Source organism: Triticum aestivum, chromosome 6B, assembly GCF_018294505.1.
Source record: "Triticum aestivum cultivar Chinese Spring chromosome 6B, IWGSC CS RefSeq v2.1, whole genome shotgun sequence".
NCBI lineage: Eukaryota > Viridiplantae > Streptophyta > Magnoliopsida > Poales > Poaceae > Triticum > Triticum aestivum.
In genome coordinates this window covers 514,924,357-514,934,907 of record NC_057810.1, presented here as the reverse complement: position 1 = coordinate 514,934,907, position 10,551 = coordinate 514,924,357, and the positions used below count along the sequence as shown (strand labels likewise).

At 42.7% G+C, this 10,551-nt stretch overlaps 2 protein-coding genes across 8 annotated transcripts; one reads left to right on the top strand and one right to left on the bottom strand.

Annotated features, from left to right (window-relative positions):
- The first annotated feature begins 258 nt into the window (after positions 1 to 258).
- On the top strand, positions 259 to 3,641 carry LOC123137735 (deSI-like protein At4g17486). The gene is made up of 4 exons (XM_044557583.1): positions 259 to 715; positions 1,481 to 1,768; positions 1,861 to 1,941; positions 3,101 to 3,641. The coding sequence occupies exons 1-4, from the start codon at positions 598 to 600 to the stop codon at positions 3,229 to 3,231; spliced, it is 618 nt and encodes a 205-aa protein (XP_044413518.1). The 5' UTR covers positions 259 to 597; the 3' UTR covers positions 3,232 to 3,641.
- A 700-nt stretch (positions 3,642 to 4,341) lies between these two features.
- LOC123137733 (putative lipase ROG1) lies at positions 4,342 to 9,430 on the bottom strand. Of its 7 annotated transcripts, none has more exons than XM_044557581.1 (10): positions 8,932 to 9,412; positions 8,257 to 8,324; positions 7,913 to 7,983; positions 7,580 to 7,816; positions 7,317 to 7,480; positions 7,179 to 7,234; positions 7,050 to 7,102; positions 6,811 to 6,931; positions 4,970 to 5,067; positions 4,342 to 4,856 (listed from the first exon to the last, which is right to left on the bottom strand). In XM_044557581.1, exons 1-10 carry the CDS (start codon positions 9,054 to 9,056, stop codon positions 4,782 to 4,784), a joined length of 1,068 nt encoding a protein of 355 aa, XP_044413516.1. In that variant the 5' UTR covers positions 9,057 to 9,412; the 3' UTR covers positions 4,342 to 4,781. The 7 variants fall into 7 exon arrangements, 5 of the variants coding, with proteins under 5 accessions (XP_044413516.1, XP_044413517.1, XP_044413515.1 ...); XM_044557582.1 differs by having other exon boundaries at positions 4,342 to 4,853; positions 8,932 to 9,407; XR_006468482.1 differs by having other exon boundaries at positions 4,762 to 4,856; positions 4,970 to 5,107; positions 8,932 to 9,414.
- Between the last annotated feature and the right edge of the window lie 1,121 nt (positions 9,431 to 10,551).

Genomic DNA, 10,551 nt, shown 5'->3' with positions numbered 1-10,551 from the left:
GGCGAAGGAAGGATGTGCGATGCAGAGCGGAAGTGATGGAGGGATTAGCGGAGAGATGGATTAGTGGATTAGCGGACGCGGTTGGCAGAGTTTTCGTCCGCCCCCGCAAATTGCTAAATGTACTTTTGGTCAGGGTTATTTATCATTTTAATGGTTAGATCTAATAAACGGATTTAATCGTAAGGCTCTGATTGCTTTGCGTTATAGTGTGTACGGGATGCACTTAATAAAAATAATGTTTGCTTGTTTAATAGTAGTATAGAAGTATAGAAGTATAGATATAGATATAGATTAATAGTAGTATAGATATAGATTTCCTGAACTGTACCGTCGCCGGCGGGGGCACCAAAACAGCTGGGCGTGAAGATAGCGTCACATGGTCAAAAGAAGCGGCCGTTCATTATCCCCTAATTAATCAGAAAATCAAAAATCAATTCCAGGGAAAACAGAAAAAAAAACTCGATTGCCACCGTCTCGGCGTCGTCGTCGCCCGGCTCACGCGCTCCAACCTAGCCCTAGCCCTAGCCCTCCCTGCCAGTTGATGGTGGGCGGGCTGCGAGATCTGTAGGGCTCGTTGGCTTTCGCCGGCGGGAGGAGATGGAGGCCGGGAACGACGGCCCGACGACGCCGGTGTTGCTCAACGTATACGACCTCACGCCCGTCAACGATTACCTCTACTGGCTCGGCTTCGGCGTCTTCCACTCCGGAATCGAAGGTATTGCTTCTTCCCTTTGTTCTTCATGCGGATTCTTCCATTCCCGTGATTCTGCCTCTGTTAGCATGATTACGCTTATGGATTTAACTGAGATGCGAGCTGTTTCAGTTTTCCTAAAAACAATTTCGTTAAGGTGATTTTTGAGCAATTTTGTTATTAACGTTGCTGTTCTATGATCAATTTCAGTTAGATGTTTTGGTTACCTCAATCTTAATAATGAATTTTGTTGGAGGATTTCCAAAAATATATTGACATGTCTGATCAATGCGCGAGAAATAATAGGGGGGAAAGGGGAAACAAGTATAAAATGAACAATGTATTTTCTCGAGTACTGCTCATTTTATGAGCTTCTTTTGACGTCATGACTTTGTCACGTTTTGATTTAATAATATGGCTGCATGCATCGATTGATGCAGAGGCCGGGGGTATCCTCCTTTAAATAAAGTATTTTTTGGGAAAATTTTCCAGGAGAAATGTGCATGACATCCGTCTTGGTATATTCTATTTTGCATGAAGAAAATACTTCCATAAGTGTTAGTTTTGGCGTACACTAAAATTCAAGAACTGAAACTGACTGTAGGTTTATGTCATTGTATTTGTATGCATTGCGGAAATCAGGCTGGTTATGTTATGTGTGGAACTGTGGAACATCTCACTTATGTTTGCTATGGTTATATGTTCCTTTTCTCCATGTGCATGTCATACTTAGATGATCTACAGAAGCGTGAACTCATGTTTTTTTACCCATTTTTCCCAAATGAGTAGTTCATGGCATGGAATATGGATTTGGAGCACATGATTTCTCATCCAGCGGTGTATTTGAGGTGGAATCGAAATGTTGCCCTGGATTTGTCTATAGAAAGACGGTGTCGCTAGGCACAACTGACATGTCTCGGGAAGATTTCCGCTCGTTCATTGAAAGACTTGCAGGGAAGTATCATGGCAATACATATAATTTGATTGCGAAGAACTGCAATCATTTCACAGATGATGTCTGTAGGAACTTGACTGGAAAACCCATCCCTGGCTGGGTGAATAGGTTGGCCAGAGTAGGTTGGTATCATTATCATATATGTTTACGTACTTCCTGAGATTGGTGAAAATCATAGCTAAATGGTTGCATTTTCTCTCTCTCAAAACTCCAGGCTCAGTTTTTGACTGCCTACTACCAGAAAGTGTCCAAGTTTCTCCTGTTGGACGTGTCCCAACTCTTCGTCCAGTTATTGGTCAGTATCTTCTCAACTTTTCTTCCATTTCTTTTCAAAAGAAACCTATATGTTGACATGTTGTTTTTTTCTGTTAGTGTGACATTCTTGTGAAATATCATGAGGCTAAGAATGAAATGTTGTTGTATACTTTGCTTTCCTTTGCAAAATATAAGCTCCACCATGTTGATTAAGATCTGGTCATTTTCCTTTTTCTTCCATGGAGGTTAGAGATTTCACCTTGTCTTGCACGGTAGTCAGAATTATTCATAACTTTATTTATATATCCTCCTTTCTGTTTGAACAGTTAGTGCCATCAACCTTAAAGTGTTATGCACATTGGTAACTTGCACATGATCAAGCAATTAGTAGTAAATGGTAATTAATTGTGTTATAGAAGAATCAGAATGTGCTATCGCTCAAGGCATCATTCTGAATAACGCCTAGAAATGGAATGGGCTTCTTTAAATTATGCAATACGTTTACCAGTCTCGGATCTTTAGAAGAAGGAACCAATCCTATTTCGGCATTCTTTAGAGCCTATCATTTACCGCAGATCTCTATTAATTCTTATATCTAAAATGGATAATCTTATGAGAACGCTTCGCAACACATGGAAACGTATCGGCATTTCACATTTCATATAACTCATGCAGCTTTAAGATCTTCCAAGTTTTGTGTAGTTATAGTTGAATGTATTAAGTTTCCTTGAAATGAGGCAAGTTTTCTTGGTTTCATGCTGAATGAGCAAAACTAAGGTATTCCAGTAGTTTTCATCATACCAATCATCTATTCCCGACACGGAATAGTTTGCACGGGGCTGCCCAGAACGGTGGCTATATGCTTGGATCAGGAAAACCTAGTGGTGGAGGAAGCGTCCAAAGCTATCAGTTGCCAGTTGTACAACATTATCAAGACCAAAATTGACACTTAAAAACTACACTATGATTTTGCATGAATTAAGAGTTCTTTTACTGGCTAATCTTCTATCTTCTGGTATAATCAGTTCAAGCAGAATAATTACCCATCTAGGTTACCATTGTAAACAACCACATTTTGTAAGACCCATATAGAATGGAGGGTTGTGTAAATACTTTGTGATGTTATCCTATAGTATATGATAATTTTGTGCGATCTTATTGACCATCTTGTTCGTTTCCTTTTAAAACACTATATGCAGATGATGATTTGGATTCGGTATCTTCTTCGAACAGCGATGAGGGTGATGAGGACAAGCACCTGTTGGAAGCACCATCCACTGACTTGCAACCTGTAGAAGTGCCATTAAAGCTAGCCAAAGATCTTCTTTGACATGTTCCATGCTTTTTTTTTTCTGCAAAATTGACATATTACAACTGCAACCACTGGAGTCCAGGGCGATGATGCGATGTTTCTGGGTGGTTTGAGTGACAGGTCGGAACCGTGGAGCTTGCCACTGGTACAACCTATCACTTTTCACAGAGTTTTGCCTTTCTAGCAGGTGTACAGATAGGAATTGGCCATCTTGTCCAAAAGATAAGTCTAGTTACTTGTTGTTTACCAGTTCGCGCAGTGACTGTTGTATCATACTCAGAAAATGTTGAGCCTGGTACTGATGTTAGTCTGTATATTTTATTAAACGAGCTGGAATGGGAATGTTTGCCTTGGCGATGCTCGCCTGAGCCTTGTAATGAAATTCCATGTCCTTGCTATCATAGGCCTGTCGTCTCCATGTACTATTACTTCCTTCGTTCCTAAACATAAGTCGTTTTAGACATTTCAAATTGACTACAGCATACGGATGTATGTAGACATAGTTTAGAGTGTAGATTCATTCATTTTGTTATGTATGTAGTCATTTGTTCAAATCTCTAGAAAGACTTATATTTGGGAACGGAGGGAGTACATGGTTATTGACAATGGTCTGTTCGATTCGTGATTAATCAGGTATAACTAAGATGCATCCGGAAGAGTGTGCTAACTGGTGCAAAAGACTGTTTTATCAAATGTCACAACAATTAGGCATGTATAAAATGTTCAACTCCTATGTGATTGCAAATTTTGAGGGAAAATAGCATCATTTTTGTGGCCTATGTACAAACAAAAGATTTTGTGCTTAAAATTTCCTCTCTTTTTTTTCGGGAGGTGAGTTTGTTTTTTAGGATATATTTTCTATGAAATGTGCAAGAATTCAAATTACAAGTATTCCTGTTGTGATTAGTTCCTTTTCTTCAGAGGATTCTTAAGCTAGCAGTTTTGAATTTTGTTTTGCGTGTTTTTTTGTGAAGATTAGAATGTAAATTAGAATGTGCGTGTAAATTAGAATGTGCGTGTTTTTTTGTGAAGAAGAAAAGGCAGTCATTTCTGCCACTCGATCAGAAAAAAAAGATAGCACATATACAAAGTGGAAAAGGAAGAAAATAAAGATCGCTTGCCATCAGGTTTGTCAAATATCAGCAGTGCCTTTGCATCTCTGCCAACCCTTATCATTGCGATGTTTCCCCTTAAAAAAGGCACGCCAAACGTATCAACATTGATAAAACAATTGTGGACATTTACAAGCACAAAGCCGATACTATGCTCACACCGCACAACATACATATTGCATAATAATTGCGAAAGATTAGTAAACGACATGGCACGACCCTATATATATAAAATATATATATATATATATATATATATATATATATATATATATATATATATATATATATATATATACTTATCTATCAAACACTTCCGACGTTCTGAACGCCGTCTATCTGACACTTGATTCCTGGGATTACCATAAATGTGCTCACCAGGCTCGCGACTCCGCAGTTAGCAACTCGTGTATGATCACAACACAATCTTTGTTTTCAGAGATGGGGGGCTGTCCACTAGGTAACGAAATGGTCGATCATATGCTTTATCACATCGGCCCCTTCGCTATGCATGACGGGATCTTTTACCTGCTTGAAATTCCAATTTATAGGAAGACAACTCCTCAGCCTCAGCACAATGTTCCCAAACATTAGCGCTGTTGGATATCAGAGCATGGATGGCCGTTTGAGAGCCAAAGACGTACCTGAATTACACTGTGTGCAGCAGATCTTGCTTTGCTATTATGGAAGCTGACATCCACCTTTTCCCATGACACACGCTTAAGTCCTCTCAAAAGCCGTTCTGCAATATTTCAGGCAAAGTTAGCCCATCAGGTCCACGTCTGCATTAAGATTGTTTACATAGAAAAGTCATTTGTTTACACAGAAAAAGATTTCTCCCAATAGAAAAAAGAAGCATAGAAAAAGATGACAGCACAACCACAAGACCCAACACGGAACATCACAACCAGAAGTCATGGCAGTGAACAGGGAGGTAGGAGCAATGATTTATCTGGATTAGTCTGATAACTGTCCTTGAACATGCTCTCATTTCTGACCGTATCTGCCGACATCATGTTACACCTAAACATTCTAGAGTCATACGCACCCCAGGAAACATGGGGTGTAATCAGGGATTCTATGCAACATGGCACGGCACGTTAAACAACCACAGCATGACAATTGGTGTCATGTCCGGATGTTCCCATGCCCTGACTGAGAAGCAATAGTTTGCTTTAGTTTTCTGGATCAAGCGAAGAAAGTGTAAAACTGAAGGCAGCATACCTCAGCCCTCCCTTGGAGATAAGTGTAAAACCCAGGTTCAGTTAGAGCACCAAATCAACATGATTTATTTTTTCTTTTTACATATAGTCCATGCAATGTCGTAGCATCCTTTAAGTTACAACTTTAAACTCAAATTATGCTAGAAGAAACAAAAATGGGATAAGTATGCTGTCAATACTAATGTTTGTCCTTTTCCGCTTAGTTATGTCGTGTTCGAAACCAACAGGAGCTGGGACGCTTATTCTCAATATTGCATATCAACACGAAAATGCAGCATCGTCAATTCCAATCTAGTACACACAAACAAATAATAATTCAAATAACACAGCTAGAAAAGTCCAAATCACAACTAAGGCCCTGTTTGTTTCATAAGTCCTAGGACTTTTTTAAGTCCCAACTTATAAGTCATAAGTCCCTATCTGTTTGTTTACAGGGACTTATAAGTCCCGAGTCCCTACCTGTTTGTTTACAGGGACTTATAAGTCCATGTTGCACCGCTGCAACGAGGCTCAGGAGAGGGCCTGTCCGGCGATTGGAGGCACCGCTGCAACGAACCGAGGCAGAACGAACCGAGGCGGGGCGGCGACGGGGCGACGACGGGGCGAGAGGCGGGCGGCGACGGGGCGAGAGGCGGGGCGGCGACAGGAGAGGGCCTGTCCGGCGATTGGAGGCACCGCTGCAACAAACCGAGGCAGAACGAACCGAGGTGGGGCGGCGACGGGGCGGCGAACCGAGGCGGGGCGGCGACGGGGCGACGACGGGGCGAGCGACGGGGCGGCGATGGGGCGAGAGGCGGGGCGGCGACGGGGCGAGAGGCGGGGCGGCGACGTGGCGAGAGGCGGGGCGGCGACGGGCGGCGACGGGGCGAGAGGCGGGGCGGCGGCGGCGATTGGACCGAGAGGCAGGCGGCGTGCGGGGAACGAGCCTGGAGCGACGCGGGGTAGGTCCGGCCCAGGATAAGTCCCAATAAGCTCCTCCCTGAGAGTCTTATTTGATAAGTCCCAAATCACCACAATAAGTCCCAATAAGTCCCTTGTGTTTCGTTTAGGTGGGACTTATAGGGACTTTTTTAAGTCCCTAAACCAATAAGTCCCTGGAAACAAACACCCTCTAAGTCCCTGGAAACAAACACCCTCTAAGCTTTCCATCTTATAGTGGTATTTAATAATATTTTCTCTAGAATCCTTTTGTTGATAAGAAACTAGTCATGACATAGTGAAATACAACAGAATCCTAGTTTAGTCAAAATCATAATGCATACCTTCTAGAGTGCAGTTATCCTTGTCAATATCAGCAACATCAGCACATTGATCAAGAGTTTCTGCTTTGGATAGTTCCTCGTATACAATATGTGGGTAAATCTTGCTTGTCGAATCAACCCACTACAAAACACAATCAAATCAAGTTACAAACGGCCAACTAAGTGAAAGGATTATGATATAGATTCACAGTACGTACCAAAATCAAAACATACACATAAACGTTCATCATAAACAGTACCTTGGGTAGTTCGGAGGCCCCCCTGATTGATGATGTCCTCCATCCAACAATGTCTTAATCAATATCAGTTATGGAAAAACCTCAAGAAAAAGCTTACTTTTACAGGCTTATTTAAGGATTAAAGGATACGGTCGTAACCAACATTGGAGTATGCAACTCTTCGCTGAAATGCTTGCAAAGCAGATCTACAATAAGAAATCCGTAAGCATGAAAATGTACAAGTATTCACAATCCAAGCACATAGAGGCAGTTGGCAGACAAGCATACATGAACCGTAGGTCCTCACAATCATCCACCATAAGTTGCAACAACGGAGGCTTTCCATCATCATTATCAGTAAGAAATAGGTGCTTGCCGGTTCTTCTGAATATGAAGTGAATGATGCAGCACGCAAACTTTTCTATCGCAGTAACTCCAAAAAGGAAAGGAACCTGCATATTGGTTTTAAAAAAACATCAACGTAAGATGGAAATATTATACAATTTCTCCTGTTCTGAATACAGTAACATAAGATAAAATTAAACCACTACCTGTTTGTTTCCTCTAGAACCAAGATGTGGTGATGCAACAGTTATGAAGTTGACTGCATCAAGCCCATGTATATTGCCTCTGTTGCTGTCTCTCAAACTTTGAGGAGAATTTTCAAGTGATTGTCCAGGAGGCCTATAAAGTCTTCCGATGGCATATCTTGCAACCAATCCTCCAACGGAATGCGCAACAAAAGATATCTTTGTTATCTGTGGTCTTTTGTTGATTTCTTCGATAACCTGGCTTGCTAGATTTTTGTCATTAAATTGGGGGAATGAAGACATAAAGCACAGAAAGGAAGATGAAAAATGGAAGATGCGTAATGAAAAACTAACCTCTTGTGCCAACCGTTCACCCATCACATCAATGCCATCTAAAGTTAGCTTGTGCATGTTGCTGTTACTACCTACAGAATTAACATATCATTGGACTACCCACAAGGAAATATTCATAACCCAGAAAGAACTTCCATACTGTAAAAGAAATAGGCGCCGAATGACTTCAATTGCAATAATGGAAGTACAGGAGAGAGGAAATCTATTGTTATCTGCCACAATAGTTTTTTCTTATTTCATGGTGAGATTATGTGATCTATGTGTGGTAATGCAATAGCTCACTAAACTTAACAGTTGACACCAATAAGAAAGGCGATGAACACGCAGGAGTGAGTAGACCTTACAATGAACTATGACTCTGCCTTCTAGCAACTTATGGAATTGCTCGGCTCCATATTTCCAATCGGCTGTGCTGTACGAATAGCGAGAGAATTATCAATACAAGGGGGAAATGCCAAAGTAGCAACAGCTTGATCATTCATAGTTGCACTATAAATGTGTGGATGCATTGGGTGAAATAGTAAAACTTCTTAAATTCAGCAAGTTGGGCACTCTGAATTCATTGATACAGGGACCTAATTCTGCCTGCTCTGCTGAAAATGCCAAACCACCGAATCCGTGTGAACCACATGGCATGAAGCGATGCCCCATCTCGATCTAGTCTGCTACCATGATATTCTATAAGTCGTCAAATTATTCCATTTTATTGTCAAAAAGTAAATATAAACTTGGAGCTCGCCCATGCTCATCTCTTACTATACCAACCAGAATTCAATATGTTGAAGCAAAAGCATATCAGATAACTATCGATCGCAAATCCGCAAAGCTTTCGAGGCAACCGAAAGGTCCGCATAGAAAGGAAAAAAACGTACGTGTTACTACGAGCATCGAGCAATTTAGGAAGCCAAATTACTTTTCTTTCCTGAAAAGTGAAGCCAAATCACGGGAGAAAACAGAGAACAAGATCGACGCCGGGGCGCCGCAGGAGGCCCGCAAGCTTAGTAAGTATAGGCACGCACCTCCCGATGATCCCGTGGACCATGATCACCAGGTGGTCGGCCCCGCCTACCGCCGGCGCCGGCGCTGCCGCCTCCTCCTCGGGCGCCGCCGCCTCCCGGCAGTCTCCGCCTGCCAGGTCGCCCATTTAACTAGCCGCCCGCCCGCCCGCGCAACACGAACGCACGCACACGCCGCGCGCAAAGGGGGCCGGAGGTGGGTGGAAGGGATAGAGGGCAGAGGCGCTGCTCGGGGCCGGGGAAAGGGGCAGAGTGTCTTATAGGGCGGGCGAATCGCGACTCCGCGTGTACGCCAACACGAAACGGGCGAGAGCGGAGACGGCTTGTGATTGGAGGCGGAGGGTGACAGGTGGGGAAGACGATGCTGACGGGGACCGCCTGTCTGGGACGAGCGGAGCGTTGGGGGTAGGCGTGGCGGCCTAATCCGAATGGCAGAACGCGCCGCCGGAGAACCATGGAAGCAAGTGCAACCACCGGCAGACGGCGGAGGATGGTCGACAGAATCGCCTGCTTCTACATGTGGTGCTTGGCTTTATCTTCTGTTTTTCTTTTTCTTTTTTGGGAAGACCTTCTTTTCTGATCTGTCTTCAAATTTACCCGTGAACATAAACAAATTCTTTAGTCGTCCAATAAAAATGATAAACAAAATTGAGCACACAATTACCATGATCCACAAACATAGAAACATGGTATTGTTTTTTTTGGAAATGTCCCAAGGCCATGTATTAAATAAAATCAGGCATTCCGGCAAAAAAAACTCAGCTCTTACAAGAATATGAAATTGCAGGCAGGTCCTCAAAGAAATCAGTGTTGTCTTCCTTTTGCATCCACTGGTGGCACGTCGTGAGTAGACCTCGTTGCCGTCTCTAGGATTCTTTCTTACCGGAACAACCTTGTTGAAACCTAAGAGACTGTAAAAGCAATAGTTGGGTTGTCGTCAATGTAGAATAGAAATGCCGGCAATCGCGACCTGGGAAGATCATTTTCCCAGAGAAGCTAGCATCCAGGAGGGTCAGGCGATAATCTCAACTCCAAAGGGGACACAAAACTCACAAGTTCACCGAGGTCATATGCGACTAAGCTTCATCAGACAGAGATAGAACTTGAGAACAAAAACATGCAACAACGTCGTCCCCACCGCAGGATGTTGTCGTGGACAAACACTAAGCACACAAGAGCACACACCTGTTATCGACAACATCCTCCAAGGAAGGTCATCGACATGGGATAGACCAAGGTACCATTAGTCCCATCATCGTCCTGCCCCAACTTCGTCGGGCGGTGAGGAAGTCAAAACCCCTATGGAACACGAACTGGAAACGCAAATCTAATGTTCTTCTGCCCTCCTTTCGCCAATACACCCACGGCAATGCCGATGTAGCCGCCTCTTGCTATGTAAACCCTAGAAAAATGATCTGTTATATGCCAAAATAAGTCTATTTAACGGTGGTCCTGAGAACATAATTTAGTTTCTCCCATGATTATAAAACAAAATCTTCTTTCATGTCCAAATTATATGGCTCACATTTTTCTATATGCTGAATCTTTTAGTCATACTAAGAGAAATAAATCTTATTTGATTATCTCTCTTTTCTATCCCAACAATCACCTAGGTGGCACTGT